At 40.2% G+C, this 15142-nt stretch overlaps 1 protein-coding gene across 1 annotated transcript in view; it reads left to right on the top strand.

Annotated features, from left to right (window-relative positions):
- Positions 1-238: 238 nt before the first annotated feature.
- LOC122803361 (calsequestrin-2-like) overlaps positions 239-15142 on the top strand; it is a 362905-nt gene continuing 348001 nt past the window's right edge. Inside the window, exon 1 of the mRNA XM_044072939.1 lies at positions 239-803. Within this exon, the coding sequence (XP_043928874.1) occupies positions 567-803 (237 nt within the window). The 5' untranslated portion in view covers positions 239-566. The remainder of the gene's footprint in view (positions 804-15142) is intronic.

Raw genomic sequence — 15142 nt, 5'->3', positions numbered from 1 at the left:
TATTATAAAGTACACTGATTCAGATGTGTGACAAAATAATATATTAAACTGAAAAAACAGTGAAATCTTTAGGTACATCTTTAAAGAGAGGAAGTGCCTGGGGAGTCTTTATACTTTTTCCAAACATGTACAAACCCTATAAAGTAAACTCATCTCAGAAGTGATTCTTCTCTGTAGTTGGTATGCAGGGACAACTGTTTAGTGCAGAACCTTTTCTCTCAGCTGATTGTGTCAGTGAATCTCTCAATGATATGATAGCTGCCCTTTTTTGCTATTGCTAGGTCTATTTTTAGCCTGAGACAACTGCTTCCTAAAAATGGAGTTAGAAATGGCAAGGGAACCAGGCACAACTATGTAAGGTATCCACATTTGTGCATCTTGGCTTATCATGACGACCTTTTTCTGACTGTAATTGTCTTCAGCTGTTAGACTCTGGTCTGTAGCATCTTTCTATCCTGGGATATCCATAGCACTTGCTTAAAGGGAAACACTGCAGTGCTATCCCGAAACAGGAGCAATCATTCCATTGTCGCTCTCCGTCTTCTCAGTCTCTCTACTACCCCAGAATGAAGGCACTTTATTTTTTCTCCCTGATGATCTTGCATGTACTCTGCTTTTGTAATGCTGAGGATGGACTTACCTTCCCCACATACGATGGCGTGGACCGTGTCATCCACATAAATGATAAGAACTACAAACAAGCGCTGAAGAAATTCGACATGCTCTGCCTGCTGTACCATGAGCCGGTGGCAGCTGATAAGGTATCCCAGAAACAGTTTCAGATGGTAGAGTTGGTTCTGGAGGTAAGACTTTGCTGTATAACGTAATTTAACATATTTGTTTCAGGTTGCATGATAGAATCTTCACAGTGTGTGGCACCAAAACATTGATTGATAGAAATGACAATGTCCAACTCAGGTCATCATTTAGGGCCATACCACTATACCCTGTCTGTTACACTTTTAAATGGAAAGATCTGTTTTGTTGATTAGTGTCTAATATGTTTGCTGTATATGTGTACTAGACAGGGTAATGTTACTTTACAGATATAGCACGAAGGGAAGAGTCAAACAGCTGAGTTTAATCATGAATGTTGCAAATACAGCAAGTGATCAGAAACATACATCACTCACAGCTTACGTAAACACACTTAGGTGTTCTCTCTTGTAATGAGTCACTGAAGTATATTATTAATGCCGTGTATCTAAATATGAGCAGCTGGTACATGCAGATGTTGAAAAGACTTAAACAGCTATATTCAACAATACATGTGGGAATGAGAAAGGGGGCCCAGATGTAACATAATGTAAGTTCCAGAATGGCAAAACAGCCTCTCCAGCACCAGTGCTTAGAGGTTATCTGTGGATGTCAAAAACAGTTTATTAGGTTACAGGGATCAGGCAGCTTGTATAGTAGCTATTTACTCACTCAGATGCCCAGACACACACACACGCACACACAAAATCACACACAGACACAGAATCTACTTTCCTAACCTGGACAGTGTGTAGACTGTCCAGCTTCAGCTGCAGATTTTGAAGTCTGAAAATCCTAAATGGATAATTTTTAATTTGCTATTAAAAACATACTTTGTATAAGTACTTCATAATTAACCTAATTAGCTTTCATATTCCTGATTTACAATGTATAACGGTACCTCAACATCAGGGGTTATAAGTGCAAGAAATATTTTTCTTTCACTTAAACAGCTATCGCTGATTGACACAATGTGCTTTCAGTATAACACTGGTGCAGTTCAGCCTCATAAAGTGATAACTTGCATGTCAGAAACGATCCTTCCCAACAGCTGACTGTGGAATTCATCAGAAAGGAAATGACACCTGCGAAATCTGTGTTGAGTGTATGCATGAGAGCTAACAAAGGTTATGTTCTCTTAAGCTTTCAAATTGTTTATTCCACCATAATGACTGGGTCATACCCACTGGGCAGTCCCCTTTTGCACTGTATGAAGTATGACCTTATTTTAGTTCTCCAAAACATTCCACATCCAATATTATATGAAGAAATCAGTGTCCTGTATTCCTATATTTCACAGTAAAACTCGTACTTCCTTTTGCACTTTGTTGTGAGCATGCAACGTTGTGCTTTATCTTTCAGCTGGTTGTATAGTGAGCAATGACATTCATGTAATTTATTCAAATCAAATGTCCAGTTTTTGCAGATGATCAAGTAACACTAGGAAGGCATAGTTCTAGATAAGAATCATACAATATTGTTACTGGGAAGGCGATTAGAATTGTTCAGTATTGTTACTAGGAAGCCATGGGTCTAGATGAGAATTGTTCAGTATTGTTACTAGGAAGGCCTGGTTCTAGAACAGAACCATACAATATTGTTACTAGAAAGGCATGGTTCTAGATCAGAATCATACAATATTGTTGCTAGGATGGCATAGGTCTAGATCAGAATCATACAATATTGCGTTAGGGACAGGTAAGACTGAAGCCCAGCTCTCTACTTTTACATCTACTGATCCACATCTCACTACTTTTGCATGTGATCTTTTTTATTACAGAGGAAGAACTTGCCTTCCTTATATACAATAGCATGGGCTGTGTCATTTACATAAATGATTGTAATACTAAATTGTGGTGTGTGTTTACGTGTGCGTGTGGGGGGGGGAGTTAGAGTTGGAATCATCTTAGCACAAATTAACTTGGTCCACATACATTGGTTATTGCTATTGGTTAATTTCTTCTCAGCCATAATTGAGCCATCATACAGTGCTGAAACAGCACCAAAAACAAACTAGTAACCAAGGAAATTGGAGTAGCAAGTGCACCAAATTAAAGGAGCTGATATGGGAGCCAAATGCTCTCCTATTTTTGCTAATTTGGTGTTGTCTGAATGGGAAAAACTGTTTTTGTTTAACTACCCTTTTGCAAGTCACGTTTAAGCCTATTACAGGTTTCTGGATGACAGTCTTGGTTTTTGGAAAGGTGACATTCAACAGATAAAAGATTTTGTGGAGTATTTCGGCACTACCACGACTGTAACTTACTTTTCATACAGCTTTTGAGACAATTAACTATTTAGATGTTACCATCTATAAGGACCTATTCAGGCAGAGGTACTGTTCCACTATTTTTAAGAAAGACTTTTTCCAGTTCATATCCACACTACAGTAGCTGCCACCCTTACTATCAGAAAAAAACATAGTTAAAAGACAAATGGTTCACTTGTTTAGACTGATTAAAGATGGCAGCTACTTTGAATTGGAAATTAGTGGCTTGATAATGATGTTTTTGGAGACAGAATATCCTTATGGCCTTTTGGATGATCTAAAGGGATTGATTTTTCAGGGTAGGAGGGATCGGTTTGCCCCTATTCTAGGCAGACACTTTGCCCCCTCTAGTACCCAGGTGGAACATAATGAGAATGAGGTAGTTTCTAGAAGTTTGGTTTTGGTTATCCTATACAACAGGGATGCCTACAAGATTAGGAGCACTGGAATTTAACGTTTACTGAGGAAATGAAATGTTGTATTGGTAAGGCCTCTTTTCATATTTAGCAGGAGTAAGAACATAAAGGAACTGCTAGAATAAGAACCTACCAATACTATGGATAGTTATAGATCCTAAAGCTTTCTCAAAATGTTTAAATGTGGGATGTGCCCCATTTGTAGGTACATTAATGATGGACCCTATGTTGAGGTTATTAACTATAACCTCACCATTAGTTGCCCTGGGTTTGGCAATTGAAACTTTAACGGTATTGTTTATTTGGCCATATGTGTTTCCTGTATTGCGTTTTACATTGGGAAAACCAAGAGATGTCTTAGAACTAGAATACAGGAACACCTTAGGAATATAAAACACAAACTGTCTACTAATGCTTTATTTAAACATTCCCTTGAGTGCTTGAATTTCAGTAAGTTTTTGTTTTTTATTATTGATAAAGTGCACATGAATCCCAGAGGTGGTGACATGGACAATTTGCTGGACTGTAAGTAATTATGCTTGCAGATAAGATTAAATGCTTATACTCTGCCAGGACTTAATGACAGTGTTTCTTTGAGAAGTGTTTTAAAATCATAAATTGTTCCTTACCAATTTATTTGAGATACAGTATATATTTTTATACATGCATCTCTCTTGTCTTTAATTTTAATACCTTTTTTATGTATTACTATTATTTATGCAATTTTTGGACATTTAGAATGCTATTTTTATTAAGTGTTATGTATTTTTCTGTCACTTTAAGGTAAATGTTTTCAGAACGATAGTTTTTTTGTGCTGGTCTATGATTGGCTGTTTAATTATTTCAAAATACGTGCTGTCAGCATTTTTCTATTACACTCTGAGGAAGTCCCAGTTTTTATCCACAAGGGACGAAAGCGCTTAGTGTTTCTTCATTTTCTGCTTATGTGGATTAAAGTTTCTACATTTTTTGGGCCTTGAATGAGTGTTTTCTTATATTCTGGTGCTGCTGCTAGTGTAGCACTTAGTTTCAGTGCCTATTTTCCAGGTTTGGATCCTCCACTCCATTTTTCTTGATAACACATTATACAGTGTTCCCTGACAGATTGGGAATGCATGTAACATCCTGTAGGATACTGTAAGCCATCACATAGTGTTCCATTACAGAATAGAAATGGACGTGGTATCCTGCAGGATACTGTAAGCCATCATACAGTGTTCCACTATAGAATGGAAATACACGTGGCATCCGCAGGATACTGTAAGCCATCATACAGTGTTCCATTACAGAATGGAAATGCATGTGGCATCTGCAGGATACTGTAAGCCATCATACAGTGTTCTCTGACAGATTGGGAATGCATGTAGCATCCTGCAGGATACTGTAAGCAATCATACAGTGTTACATTACAGAATAGAAATGCATGTGGCATCCTGCAGGATACTGTAAGCCATCACACAGTGTTCCACTATAGAATGAAATACACGTAGCATCTGCAGGATACTGTAAGCCATCATACAGTATTCTTTGACAAAATGGAAATGCACTTGGCATCCTGCAGGATACTGTAAGCCGTCATACAGTGTTCCCTAACAGATTGGGAATGCATGTAACATTCTGCAGGATACTGTAAGCCATCATACAGTGTTCCCTGACAGATTGGGAATGCATGTAGCATCCTGCAGGATACTGTAAGCCATCATACAGTGTTCCCTGACTGAATGGGAATGCACGTGGCATCCTGCAGTATACTGTAAGCCATTATACAGTGTTCCCTGACTGAATGGGAATGCATGTAACATCCTGCAGGATACTGTAAGCCATCATACAGTGTTCCCTGACTGAATGGGAATACATGTGGCATCCTGCAGGATATTGTAAGCCATCATACAGTGTTCCCTGACTGAACGGGAATGAACATGGCATCCTGCAGGATATTATAAACCATCATACTGTGTTCCCTGACAGAATGGGAATGCACATGGCATTGTGCAGGATACTGTAAGCCGTCATACAGTGTTCCCTGACAGAATCTGTATGAAATCATTACAGACCAACAAAGAAAACTCAAGTTACTCAAGCAAGCTGACTATATTTGTCACATCTATGTGCTTCATGAATTTGATCAGCAATATAATGCTTCTGCTGCTAGAGGACTAAGGCTCTATTCAGAATGCTGTATTCTCTTTCATTTCTCACTCTCTCTATGCCATCATGTCTTATTCACATGATCTAAATATAGTACTTTTCCTTTGTGTTCAAATTAGTGCTGTGTACAGTTAGCTCATAGCAATATTTAAAGCCCATATCTGTGACTGATGATAACATGCAATGTTACCTAAAAAGTGTTTATTGACTTTCCATCAGTACTGTTAAATGCATAACATTTTACAAGTAGCAATTAAAATTAAACATTTTCAGTATCACTACTAGCTATGTGAATGTTAAACCTCTAGGGTTGCTTTCATCTGAATAGAACTGTGATTGTTTTTTGTTTAATGACACTTTGGGAACGTGTATTTGTTCCACAGCTCTTTAGTATCATGTTTACTTACTATTTCTCTTAAAATATCTAAGTGAGGTAGAAAAGGATCAGTTCAATGACTAGAACAACTGCTGCCAAAAAAGTAGAGAAGATGTCTTAATAGTTACATTGCCCTTCAGGGGTTCATAGCTGAATATTGTGCTATCTGCCCTGCAGGCAGAAAAGCACACATTATTTTTGACTTGGCTATTGAATAAGACCAGGCAAAGTATAATCATCTGTTTTATGAGATGAAAACCATTAGTAGGGGAATTTAAGTAGTAAACTGCAGGACTCAAACCTAACTCTGTCAGATATTCCACGTATTATCAGTCGGCATTACCATCAAACCTGTATTGTTTTACAACTATTTTTATTGGCACCAAATTGAAATAATGGTAACTGCTACAAACACTAAATGAATTGGCTTACTTTCAAGCTCTTGTAGCTTAATCACATTCAAAACTTTGTTGTGTTTTGTTTTGGTTTTGTGTTTCATGCTCATTTCCAGTGGTACATGCTGCACAAACCACATTTCGTTCAATATGTTTGCTTGTTAACTGGATAAGTGAAGTACAGCCAGTGAAGTATGTATGACTAACCTCATAAAACACACATAATGAAGTACAACCATACTTAGATTTCATAGTCTAAGAGTCATGCAGTTTCACATTACATATGGTTGCACAAGAAATACATCAGCTATGTATAAGCTTCTTTCTGAAATGCAGTGATGACAAACATTAATACTGCAGTTATATATATTTCCAGTATAATTAACTGTAACTGGACAGTAGCTTTGTTCTCAGGTTAGAATATCTGAAGAGTACAGCATCGCAATTTATGTTAGTCTGTGACGGTGTAGAAGAACCTTCTGTTTCCACTGTGCCTTGTAAATAATGTATTTGATGTATACAATCATACTTCAACTGTTAATTATTAAAGCAACCAAAAATAAATACATACACACACACACACACACACACACACACACACACACGCACACACGCACACACGCACACACGCACGCACGCATGCACACATGCACACACACACACACACACACACACACACACACACACACACACACACACACACACACATGCAACCATTCATTCAGATACCATTAACAGTAAATATTTGGAAATGTAAGCAAAGCTGCACTTTTTATTAACCTCAAATATTAGAGAAATCCATGGTATAGTTTTTGAAATGCTGTCACTCAGGTTAAGTATTGTGAACGTGACAGATCCTTTCATGCAAAAAAGTAAAACGCCCTATAACTGAAATGCGAAATTGGTATGCATGTTATGTGAGATACACACACGCACACACACAAGCACACAATACAGATTCCTGTACAGAAACTCACAGATACACTTACCTAGGCCTGTAAGTTGCACAGGGGAAAGCTGTCTTCCTATGCAGGTTACCTCCATTGAAATATATAGGTAGGTATATGTTGCTACCCATGTGTGTGTGAATTTGAATTAGGTATGTTTAGCAGTCAGGGTTATGCAGGCATGCCACCACATCTGGGTGTGCAAGGTAGCTTTCTGCAAAAAATTATTGTTCTTGTGTTTTGTGTAACCTCTGGAGTGCCACTGTTTCAAGACAATGACTTCCCAATGTTTTAGACATCTTAGTTTTGTCACTTTGAAACTTCATACTTTTAATTCCATAGAAATTGCATACCTCATCAATAAGGCTATGGAATGCATCACCACATTTAAATGCCTAGTACAATATATATGAGTCCAGATAAAATCACTTTGGCCGGTAGATCTAGGAGACTCTTTCTCTGATACCCTCCCTGTGGGAGAAATAAAGACTCCTTATTGAAGTTTCAAGTAGTTTATTCAGTTAAGTTGGTAGATGGACAAGTGTTGTTTTTGTAATGTTGTAACTTATCTGGACAAACTATTTTATCTGGACTAATCACCCTCTGGGTCACAGGTAGGACACCAGAACTGACTCAAGCTTTCTAGAATACTTCTGTTCACTTTTAAATATCATGGAATCTGGCTTGACCAAACCCTGAACTTCCATTCTTGATGCAAAATAAACTACTTGTTATTCTGGACACATAAAATCTTTCATTCACTGCAAGACCAGCCATAGGCAAAGGGATTATATTTGCAAAGCTAAATATGGCCTCCTCCTAATTGCTGCTGCCTTCTACAGAAACAATAACATTATTCAAACCATGTTAAACAAAATATGTAGATTCATTACTCTCTCCCCAAGATCTGAACATCACTGCCTAACAATTAGTAAAGCTAAATGCTTGTCAGTCAGGCAAAGACCTGACCACTTTCTGGGAATATATTAGTAGGAATAATTATTGTTGTTATTTAAGTGTAATTCATTACCTTGTCAAAATCAGAGATGTATTGACAATCAGGGACAGCTGAAAGGTATGTCCCCACAACAGACTACTCAAACCAAGCTAATCAACAAAGCACACATTTACAGTTTTCAGGCGTAAAGTCTGGGACGATGTTCCTCTTCAGCAGAAGTACATTAATTTATGCACTAAATTCAGATCCCAAATAATACTTCACCTTCTCATATAGGCTAAATGTAATGGCCTTCTCTCAGGTCATATAACATAGATCTGACCTTCTCTCTATCTCCCTCTCTCTCTCTCTCTCTCAAAGTTTGTTGACCTTTATCATTCACCTTGTCTATTAACATTTGCATTTTAGTTTGAGCCATTTATAGTTTACCTTGGCTCCCTCCAAACCTTTTTTTCTGTTTTTTTCTTTCTTTCTCTTTATTAAAGGAGAGGGGATAATATATTTAAGCATACATTTTGCACTTCTGTTTTATTCTCTTGTATTTTACATATGCTAACAGTTCTTAATGTTTTCATTTTTCATTTTACCAACTGATTTTGATTGCCTTTTGTCGTATATCTCAGTCTCTTACTTCATTTGTTTTGTAGTCTGGAAATGGTCTTTCCTGATCAGTTTTCTCACTCAATTAATACACTTAAATAAATACATTAATTAATGAATAAAATGTAGCATTCTTTTGTATGTTACAGTTTTTCAGATTATAGACGGGAACCCCCAATTTTGTCTTTTGCCTCACCCTCAAACTATAGCATCTGCTGTTTTCTACACTGTCTCTTATCTTATCAAGGCCATGCATACACACCAGCAGCCAAGAATTGTAGGTTCTGGTCTGCAATACCAGTAGATTGCCAGGCACCCAGTATTACTGCTACACAGGTTAAAACAGCACTGTCCAAGGCCAATAATACAGCTTCTATGGGACCTGACAATATCCCTGGCTGTGTTCTACATGAACTACAGAGTGAACTGGCACCTCACCTGTGTGCCCTGTTCAGTCACAGCCTCACCTCAGGCTTTGTCCCTACTGAATGGTGCACTGCTGCAGTCATCCCTCTCCACAAAGGAGTGACTACAGACCCTGGGAACTATCGCCCCAAGAGTCTGATATGCAAAGCTATGGAACGCATTATCATGGACATAATAAACAAGGATATAGGGAATCTCCAAACTCTGGATCCCACACAGTTTGGTTTTGTGATGGGTAGAGCATGCCTGCTCAACCTGGTTGACTTCTTTGAGTTAGTCACCAGAGCTGTGGATGAAGGCAAGGTGATTCATACAGCTTACCTTGATCTGGCCAAGGCCTTTGATACTATTCCCCACTCAGGAATCATAGAAAAACTCACTAAGCTAGGCATCAACCCCTATATCACTAGGTGGGTTGCAAACTAGCTCACAGATAGAACTCACAGTGTGAAAGTAGCTGATTCCAAGTCAGACTGCCAACCAGTCACGAGTGCAGTCCCACAGGTTCGGTCCTAGGTCCTCTCCTGTTTGGTATCTACTTCTATGAAGTCCAGGCCAACACAATGTGACTCTGGCTGACAAAGTTCACAGATGATTGCAAGTTGGGAGCTATTATTAACTCCCCAAGTTCATAGGTTCATAGGTTGGTACTAGGCTATCGGCCCTAGGGCCTATACAAGGCTAGCCAAACCATTCCCCGGATATTTCTTCCCACAATATTTACTTCCTTGGATCCCTGTCTAGCAGGGCAGCTGACGTGATCCCCAGGTTGAATTTTCTATCTCCCATCCAATCGTAAAGGTTCCTTTTGAAGAGGGCCAAGGAGACGCTCTGCTTGACATGTATGAGCAGTCTATTCCAGAGTATGGGGAGTCTCTGGGTCAGGAACCTATCCCTCCAGCATGTTTTATTCATTGTGATGACAAGGTTTATATTCCTGGAGTGTGTGGCTCTGAGGGATTGGGATTTCTTTAAGTGGAGCATGTCCAACAGCTCAGGGTTTGACATGGCCTTGTATGTTAAGCAGAGATTGCCTCTGAGTAGACGATATACCACAGAGTATAGCTGGAGTTTTTTTTAGACAGTCTGCATAGGGCATCTGCTTTAGGCCTGTGATTCTTTTAGTGAGGTATTTCTGTGGCCTTTCCAGCTGTTGCAGATGTCTTGTGAGGTACATACCAAATGGGGCGTTGTACTCTATAATGGGACTAATGAGGGATGAGTACAGTGGGACAATGACCTCCTTTTTTCTGAATGAAAAGCCCTTACTGATGATGTGTGCCACATACAAGGATTTCCTGACTGTTGTGGTGATGTGGTTATCGAAGGTGAGACCACTGTCCACCTGTGTCCCTAAGTCTCTCATCACACTTTCGGTGTTTAGTGTACTGCCACCTATGTGGTAATTCATGGGTACATGTTTTCCCAAAAGGGATAACTATATATTTCTTGGCATTAAGCTCTAGCCAATGGCTCTGGCACCAAGCATCTATTTCTCTAAGGCCTTTTTGTAGAATATTCACATCATTTGGGGATTCAATAATTGCTCCCAGTTTGCAGTCATCTGTGAACTTTGTTAGCCAGATTCTCTTAGTGTTGGCCTGTACTTCAGAGAAGTAGATGCCAATAAGAGCGGTCCAAGGACAGAACCCTGAGGTGCTCCACTTGTCACTTGTCTGGAGCTAGATTTGGAGTCAGCCACTTTTACAGTATGGGTTCTGTCAGTAAGCCAGTTGGCAACCCATCGAGTGACGTAGGGATTTATGCCCAGCTTAGTAAGTTTATCTATGATTCCAGAGTGAGGGATGGTGTTGAAGGCCTTGGTGAGGTCCAGATAGGCTGTGTGGACCGCCTTACCCTTGTCCACAGCTCTGGAGACTGATTCAAAGAAGTCAATCAGGTTCAGGAGACAAGATCGGCCCTTCACGAACCCAAACTGAGTGGGGTCTAGTGTTTGAAGGTTGCCAATGTCTTTGTTTATAAGTTCCATGATAATGTGTTCCATGCCCTTGTAGATTAGGCTCATCAGACTGATGGGACGGTAGTTCCCAGGATCCAAGGTGCATCCCCCCTTGTGGAGTGGGATAACTGTAGCTGTGCGCTACTCAGTAGGCAAGAAGCCTGAGGTGAGGCTATGATTAAACATGACACTTAGGTGAGGCACCAGTTCATTTTGGAGTTCATGTAGTACACAGCCCGGGATGTCATCTGGTCCCATGGATGCTATATTCTTAGCTTTGGAGAGTGCGGTTTCCACCTGTGTGGCCATGATTACCTGAATTTGGCAATCTTTTGGTATTGAGATGGGCCCTTTAGGGGTTGAGAGGGGGTGAAGTTGACACTAAATCGATCTGCCAGGATATTGGCAATATCCTTGGGATCAGTATATTTAATGCCATTCTGTTGTAGCTCAGAGCAGATCTGAGCATTGCCATTTAGATTCTTGACATAACTATAGAATGCCTTGTGGTTGTCTTTGGAATCTTTGGCAATTTTATTTTCGTAACTAGCTCTGGAGGATTTTATGAGGGAGCTCAGCTTCTTACTGAGGCTGGTAAGGGAGTTTTTTGCATCCTGGGATTTTCCTCTTTTCTGCAACAGTTTCTTCCTTCTGTTGTATAGTTTGTTTATGTGAGAGGACCACCAGATTGGCTTCCTTTTTTTGGAGGAGAGCGTCTTGGTTCTATTTGGGATGACACGATTCATGCACAAGTGGATGTGCTCGTACAGTGCCTTAGTATAGGATTCAGCAGTCGAACCTTCAGCTCCTGTCTGCATGGGTGCCATGAAGTTTGTCACTTCTGACTTAAGTAGCATGAAGCTGGCTTTGGAGAAGTTTTTTACGGATATTTCCTTACTGGGGAGTAGGGTGGGATGTGGATGTCAACGGTGATTTGCTTATGGTCAAACCTGACCAATGAGGGGGTGACCACTGATGTGGAGCATCTATCTACCATGTTGGTAATGACCAGGTCTGGGATATTGGAGCGCCTGGTGGGACGATGGATTAGTTGATCCATATCTTTGGAATTTATGAATTCCAAGAACCATTGGGAAAAGGTGTTGGTACCCGAGAAGTTTTCCCAGTTAATTAGGGTAATTGAAATCATCCAGTATTAGGGTGTTTGGTTGTATCTTAATATTTTCCAGTATGTTTAGAAAGGTGTAGTGAGAATCTTGGGGGATGGTGGGGGATCTGTAGCAAGCTACAATATGGATTGCAGTCTTACCTAGTGTTAGTTGCACCTGGAGAATTTCAGATGCATTGTGTTGGGCAACTAGCCTGGAGTTGCGAATATCCTTGGTGAATATGGACACTCCTCCACCTTTAGTGTTTCAGTCTTGGTTTGGTGGCTGAAAAGTGTGGTAAGAGTTGTAGCCTGGTATTGCAGGGCTGCTCTCTGGAGTCTTGAACCAGGTCTCAGTTACTGCACAGATATTGATGTTCTCCATTTTTAGGAGTGCCTCAAGATAGTACATTTAGAGGTTTAGACTTCTAGCATTGAGTAGCATTACCTTCAGATTTTGCATGCTTGTATCTGTTATGGTGGTGGTTTTGTCCTTTGAACCTTGCCTAAAACGGCACTATAGGGGTGGCAAGAGCTTTAGCGAGTAACCTGAATCCCAGGGGTGACAGATGCAGACCATCTCTGGCAAATCATCATGATTTGTCGATCATGTTGTCCCAAGCAGACAGATACTGGATCCCCTTTGAATGACACCAGAAGCTTAGCCAATTGTTGAAGTCAATCATTTTGTCGTTTTACTATGGTATAATTCTGGGTGAAAGCAGGATGCTACTCAGGGCTAGGGTCATACCTGCCTGGGCCACATGATCTGATAGCTCTTCCATGTCTCTTTTCATGTAGTCCAGGAAGGTACATCTCAAGTCATTCACTCCAACATGGACAATGACAGAGTCATATTTGTACTGGTTTGGATTGACTTGAGTGCATGCATTATGTGGTGGATCCTGGCACCCAGCAGGCAGCTGACAGTAATTTTCTCCTTGCTCAGCCTGGTGAGTGGGACATCAGTGTGCCTGACTATAGAGTCACCTATGACTAATGTGTTGGGTATGTTGTCTTGCCTTAGGGGCTGTTGTTGAGTGGCACACTGGTGTTGTGAGCTATGTATCACTTTGGTTGTGACTGGTGTTTGTGTTTCAGCTTCGGAGGTCCTTGTTGCTTGAGCAGGTTAATGTTAAGGGCCTCCGCATATGTGGGTTTAGTGTTGCTATGTGTGGGTGTTGATGGTGTGGGTTTTGAAGGGCTATGTGTTGCTTGAGGTGTAGTGCAGGAGTTAACCTTCTCCTCTTGACTGTCTAGCACAATCTTGGCTGGAGAGAGCTTTGCTTCAAGTTTGGCTATGTAAGTGCATCTCTCACAGGTTGTAGTGTTGGGTGGTAGGAGGAGAGGGCTGTATGTGTACATGAGGCAGTTGCTGCATTGCCCCAGTATGACCAGAATCACCAGGTGGACAGGAGAAATCACCGGAAGCTGACTCTTGGACATGCCTGTTTAGATGCTTTTTTTGTAAAGTACAAGAGCTGTTTTCCCTTACCTTTGCAAGGTACTTTGCAATTATAGGCTGTTCAGTGCCTACTATTAATTTCTCCTTATTAACAAGGAGAGTTGAGTGCTTGTATCAGTTTAAGGCTTCCTAGTGCTTTCCACCAGGTTCTAGAGCAAGTGCTACTCACAGCAGTTCAGATTTTAGTGCTACTACTGTGAAACCAGCTAGTTCTAAGAGAAAATTTGAAGAGCAGACTTTCTGGCACCTGGAATAGTTTAACTGTAGCCCCGCGGTGCTGCACGATGCGAAAAATGCACAAACACATGTGTTTTTAAGCCAGAAAGATGAAATTGATAGAAAGCCCAAAATGGATAATAAAATTACAATTTCAGAGCTGGAAACCTCTCCTCTAGTGTTAGATAGGCAGCACAATGCTAACATTCCCACAGCAAGGTCTGGATAGCACTGAACACAGAAAATAAAGTCCTGATACCAGCAAAGCCTGGGATCTTGACTATACTAACTAGGAAAGGCGGGAAACGAGCAAACAAGATAGCATTTGTTTGTTTTTGGGGGGGGGTTCTTTGGTTAAAACAGGCTAAACAATGCAATAATACAGTAAATAAACACAGAAAAGGCTAACACACTTGAGTGTGTAGCCCTAAACAGTAAATGCAATTAAAACTCTACAAAATTAGCAATTTAAAACTTTTTGAATGAAGCAAGGCACATGCACAACTGAAAAATGATTTAAGAGGCAGTAATACAGTAGAATAAGTAGCTACTCTACATATACAGAAAAGTCTATATATACAGAAAAGCAGCTAAAACACACCAAAAAATTCAGATGCAGTGCAACCTAGAGCACTTGAGTTGTAGCATATTAAGGCAAATACAGTTTTAATAAATGCACTAAAATATACTCTATATTTCCAAAATGTTTGAGAAGCACAGTCAGAACACAGGGAGATTCAAGCATTTTTTTTTTAGAAAGGGAGAAAGGAGGAACAGAAGGAAAGAAACTAAGTGGGTTGGCCTTCTCAGATGTTCTCTCTGTGTTAGGTAGAATGTGCTAATGACACTAGACTGGGAGGAGTGTCCCAGGTCAAATTTACAGTAGGGGTGGGCAACTGCAAAGCCACCAAGTATAAGAGCAAGACACCAACAGGGATGCTGACATCCTACAGAAAGGTCTCACTGAGACCAATGACTGGTGGCAGAAGCATGGCTTTAAGGTCAATGCCAAAAAATGTGTCATCATCCCCTTTGGGAAAAACCCAGTTCCCATGAATTACCACATTGATGGTAGTCGACTCAACACAGAAGATGTTATAAG

Source organism: Protopterus annectens, chromosome 5.part1 (assembly GCF_019279795.1).
Source record: "Protopterus annectens isolate FY-2018-M chromosome 5.part1, PAN1.0, whole genome shotgun sequence".
Taxonomy (NCBI): Eukaryota; Metazoa; Chordata; order Ceratodontiformes; family Protopteridae; genus Protopterus; species Protopterus annectens.
Note: the sequence above shows the minus strand (reverse complement) of the source record. Positions and strands in the feature narration are given on the sequence as shown.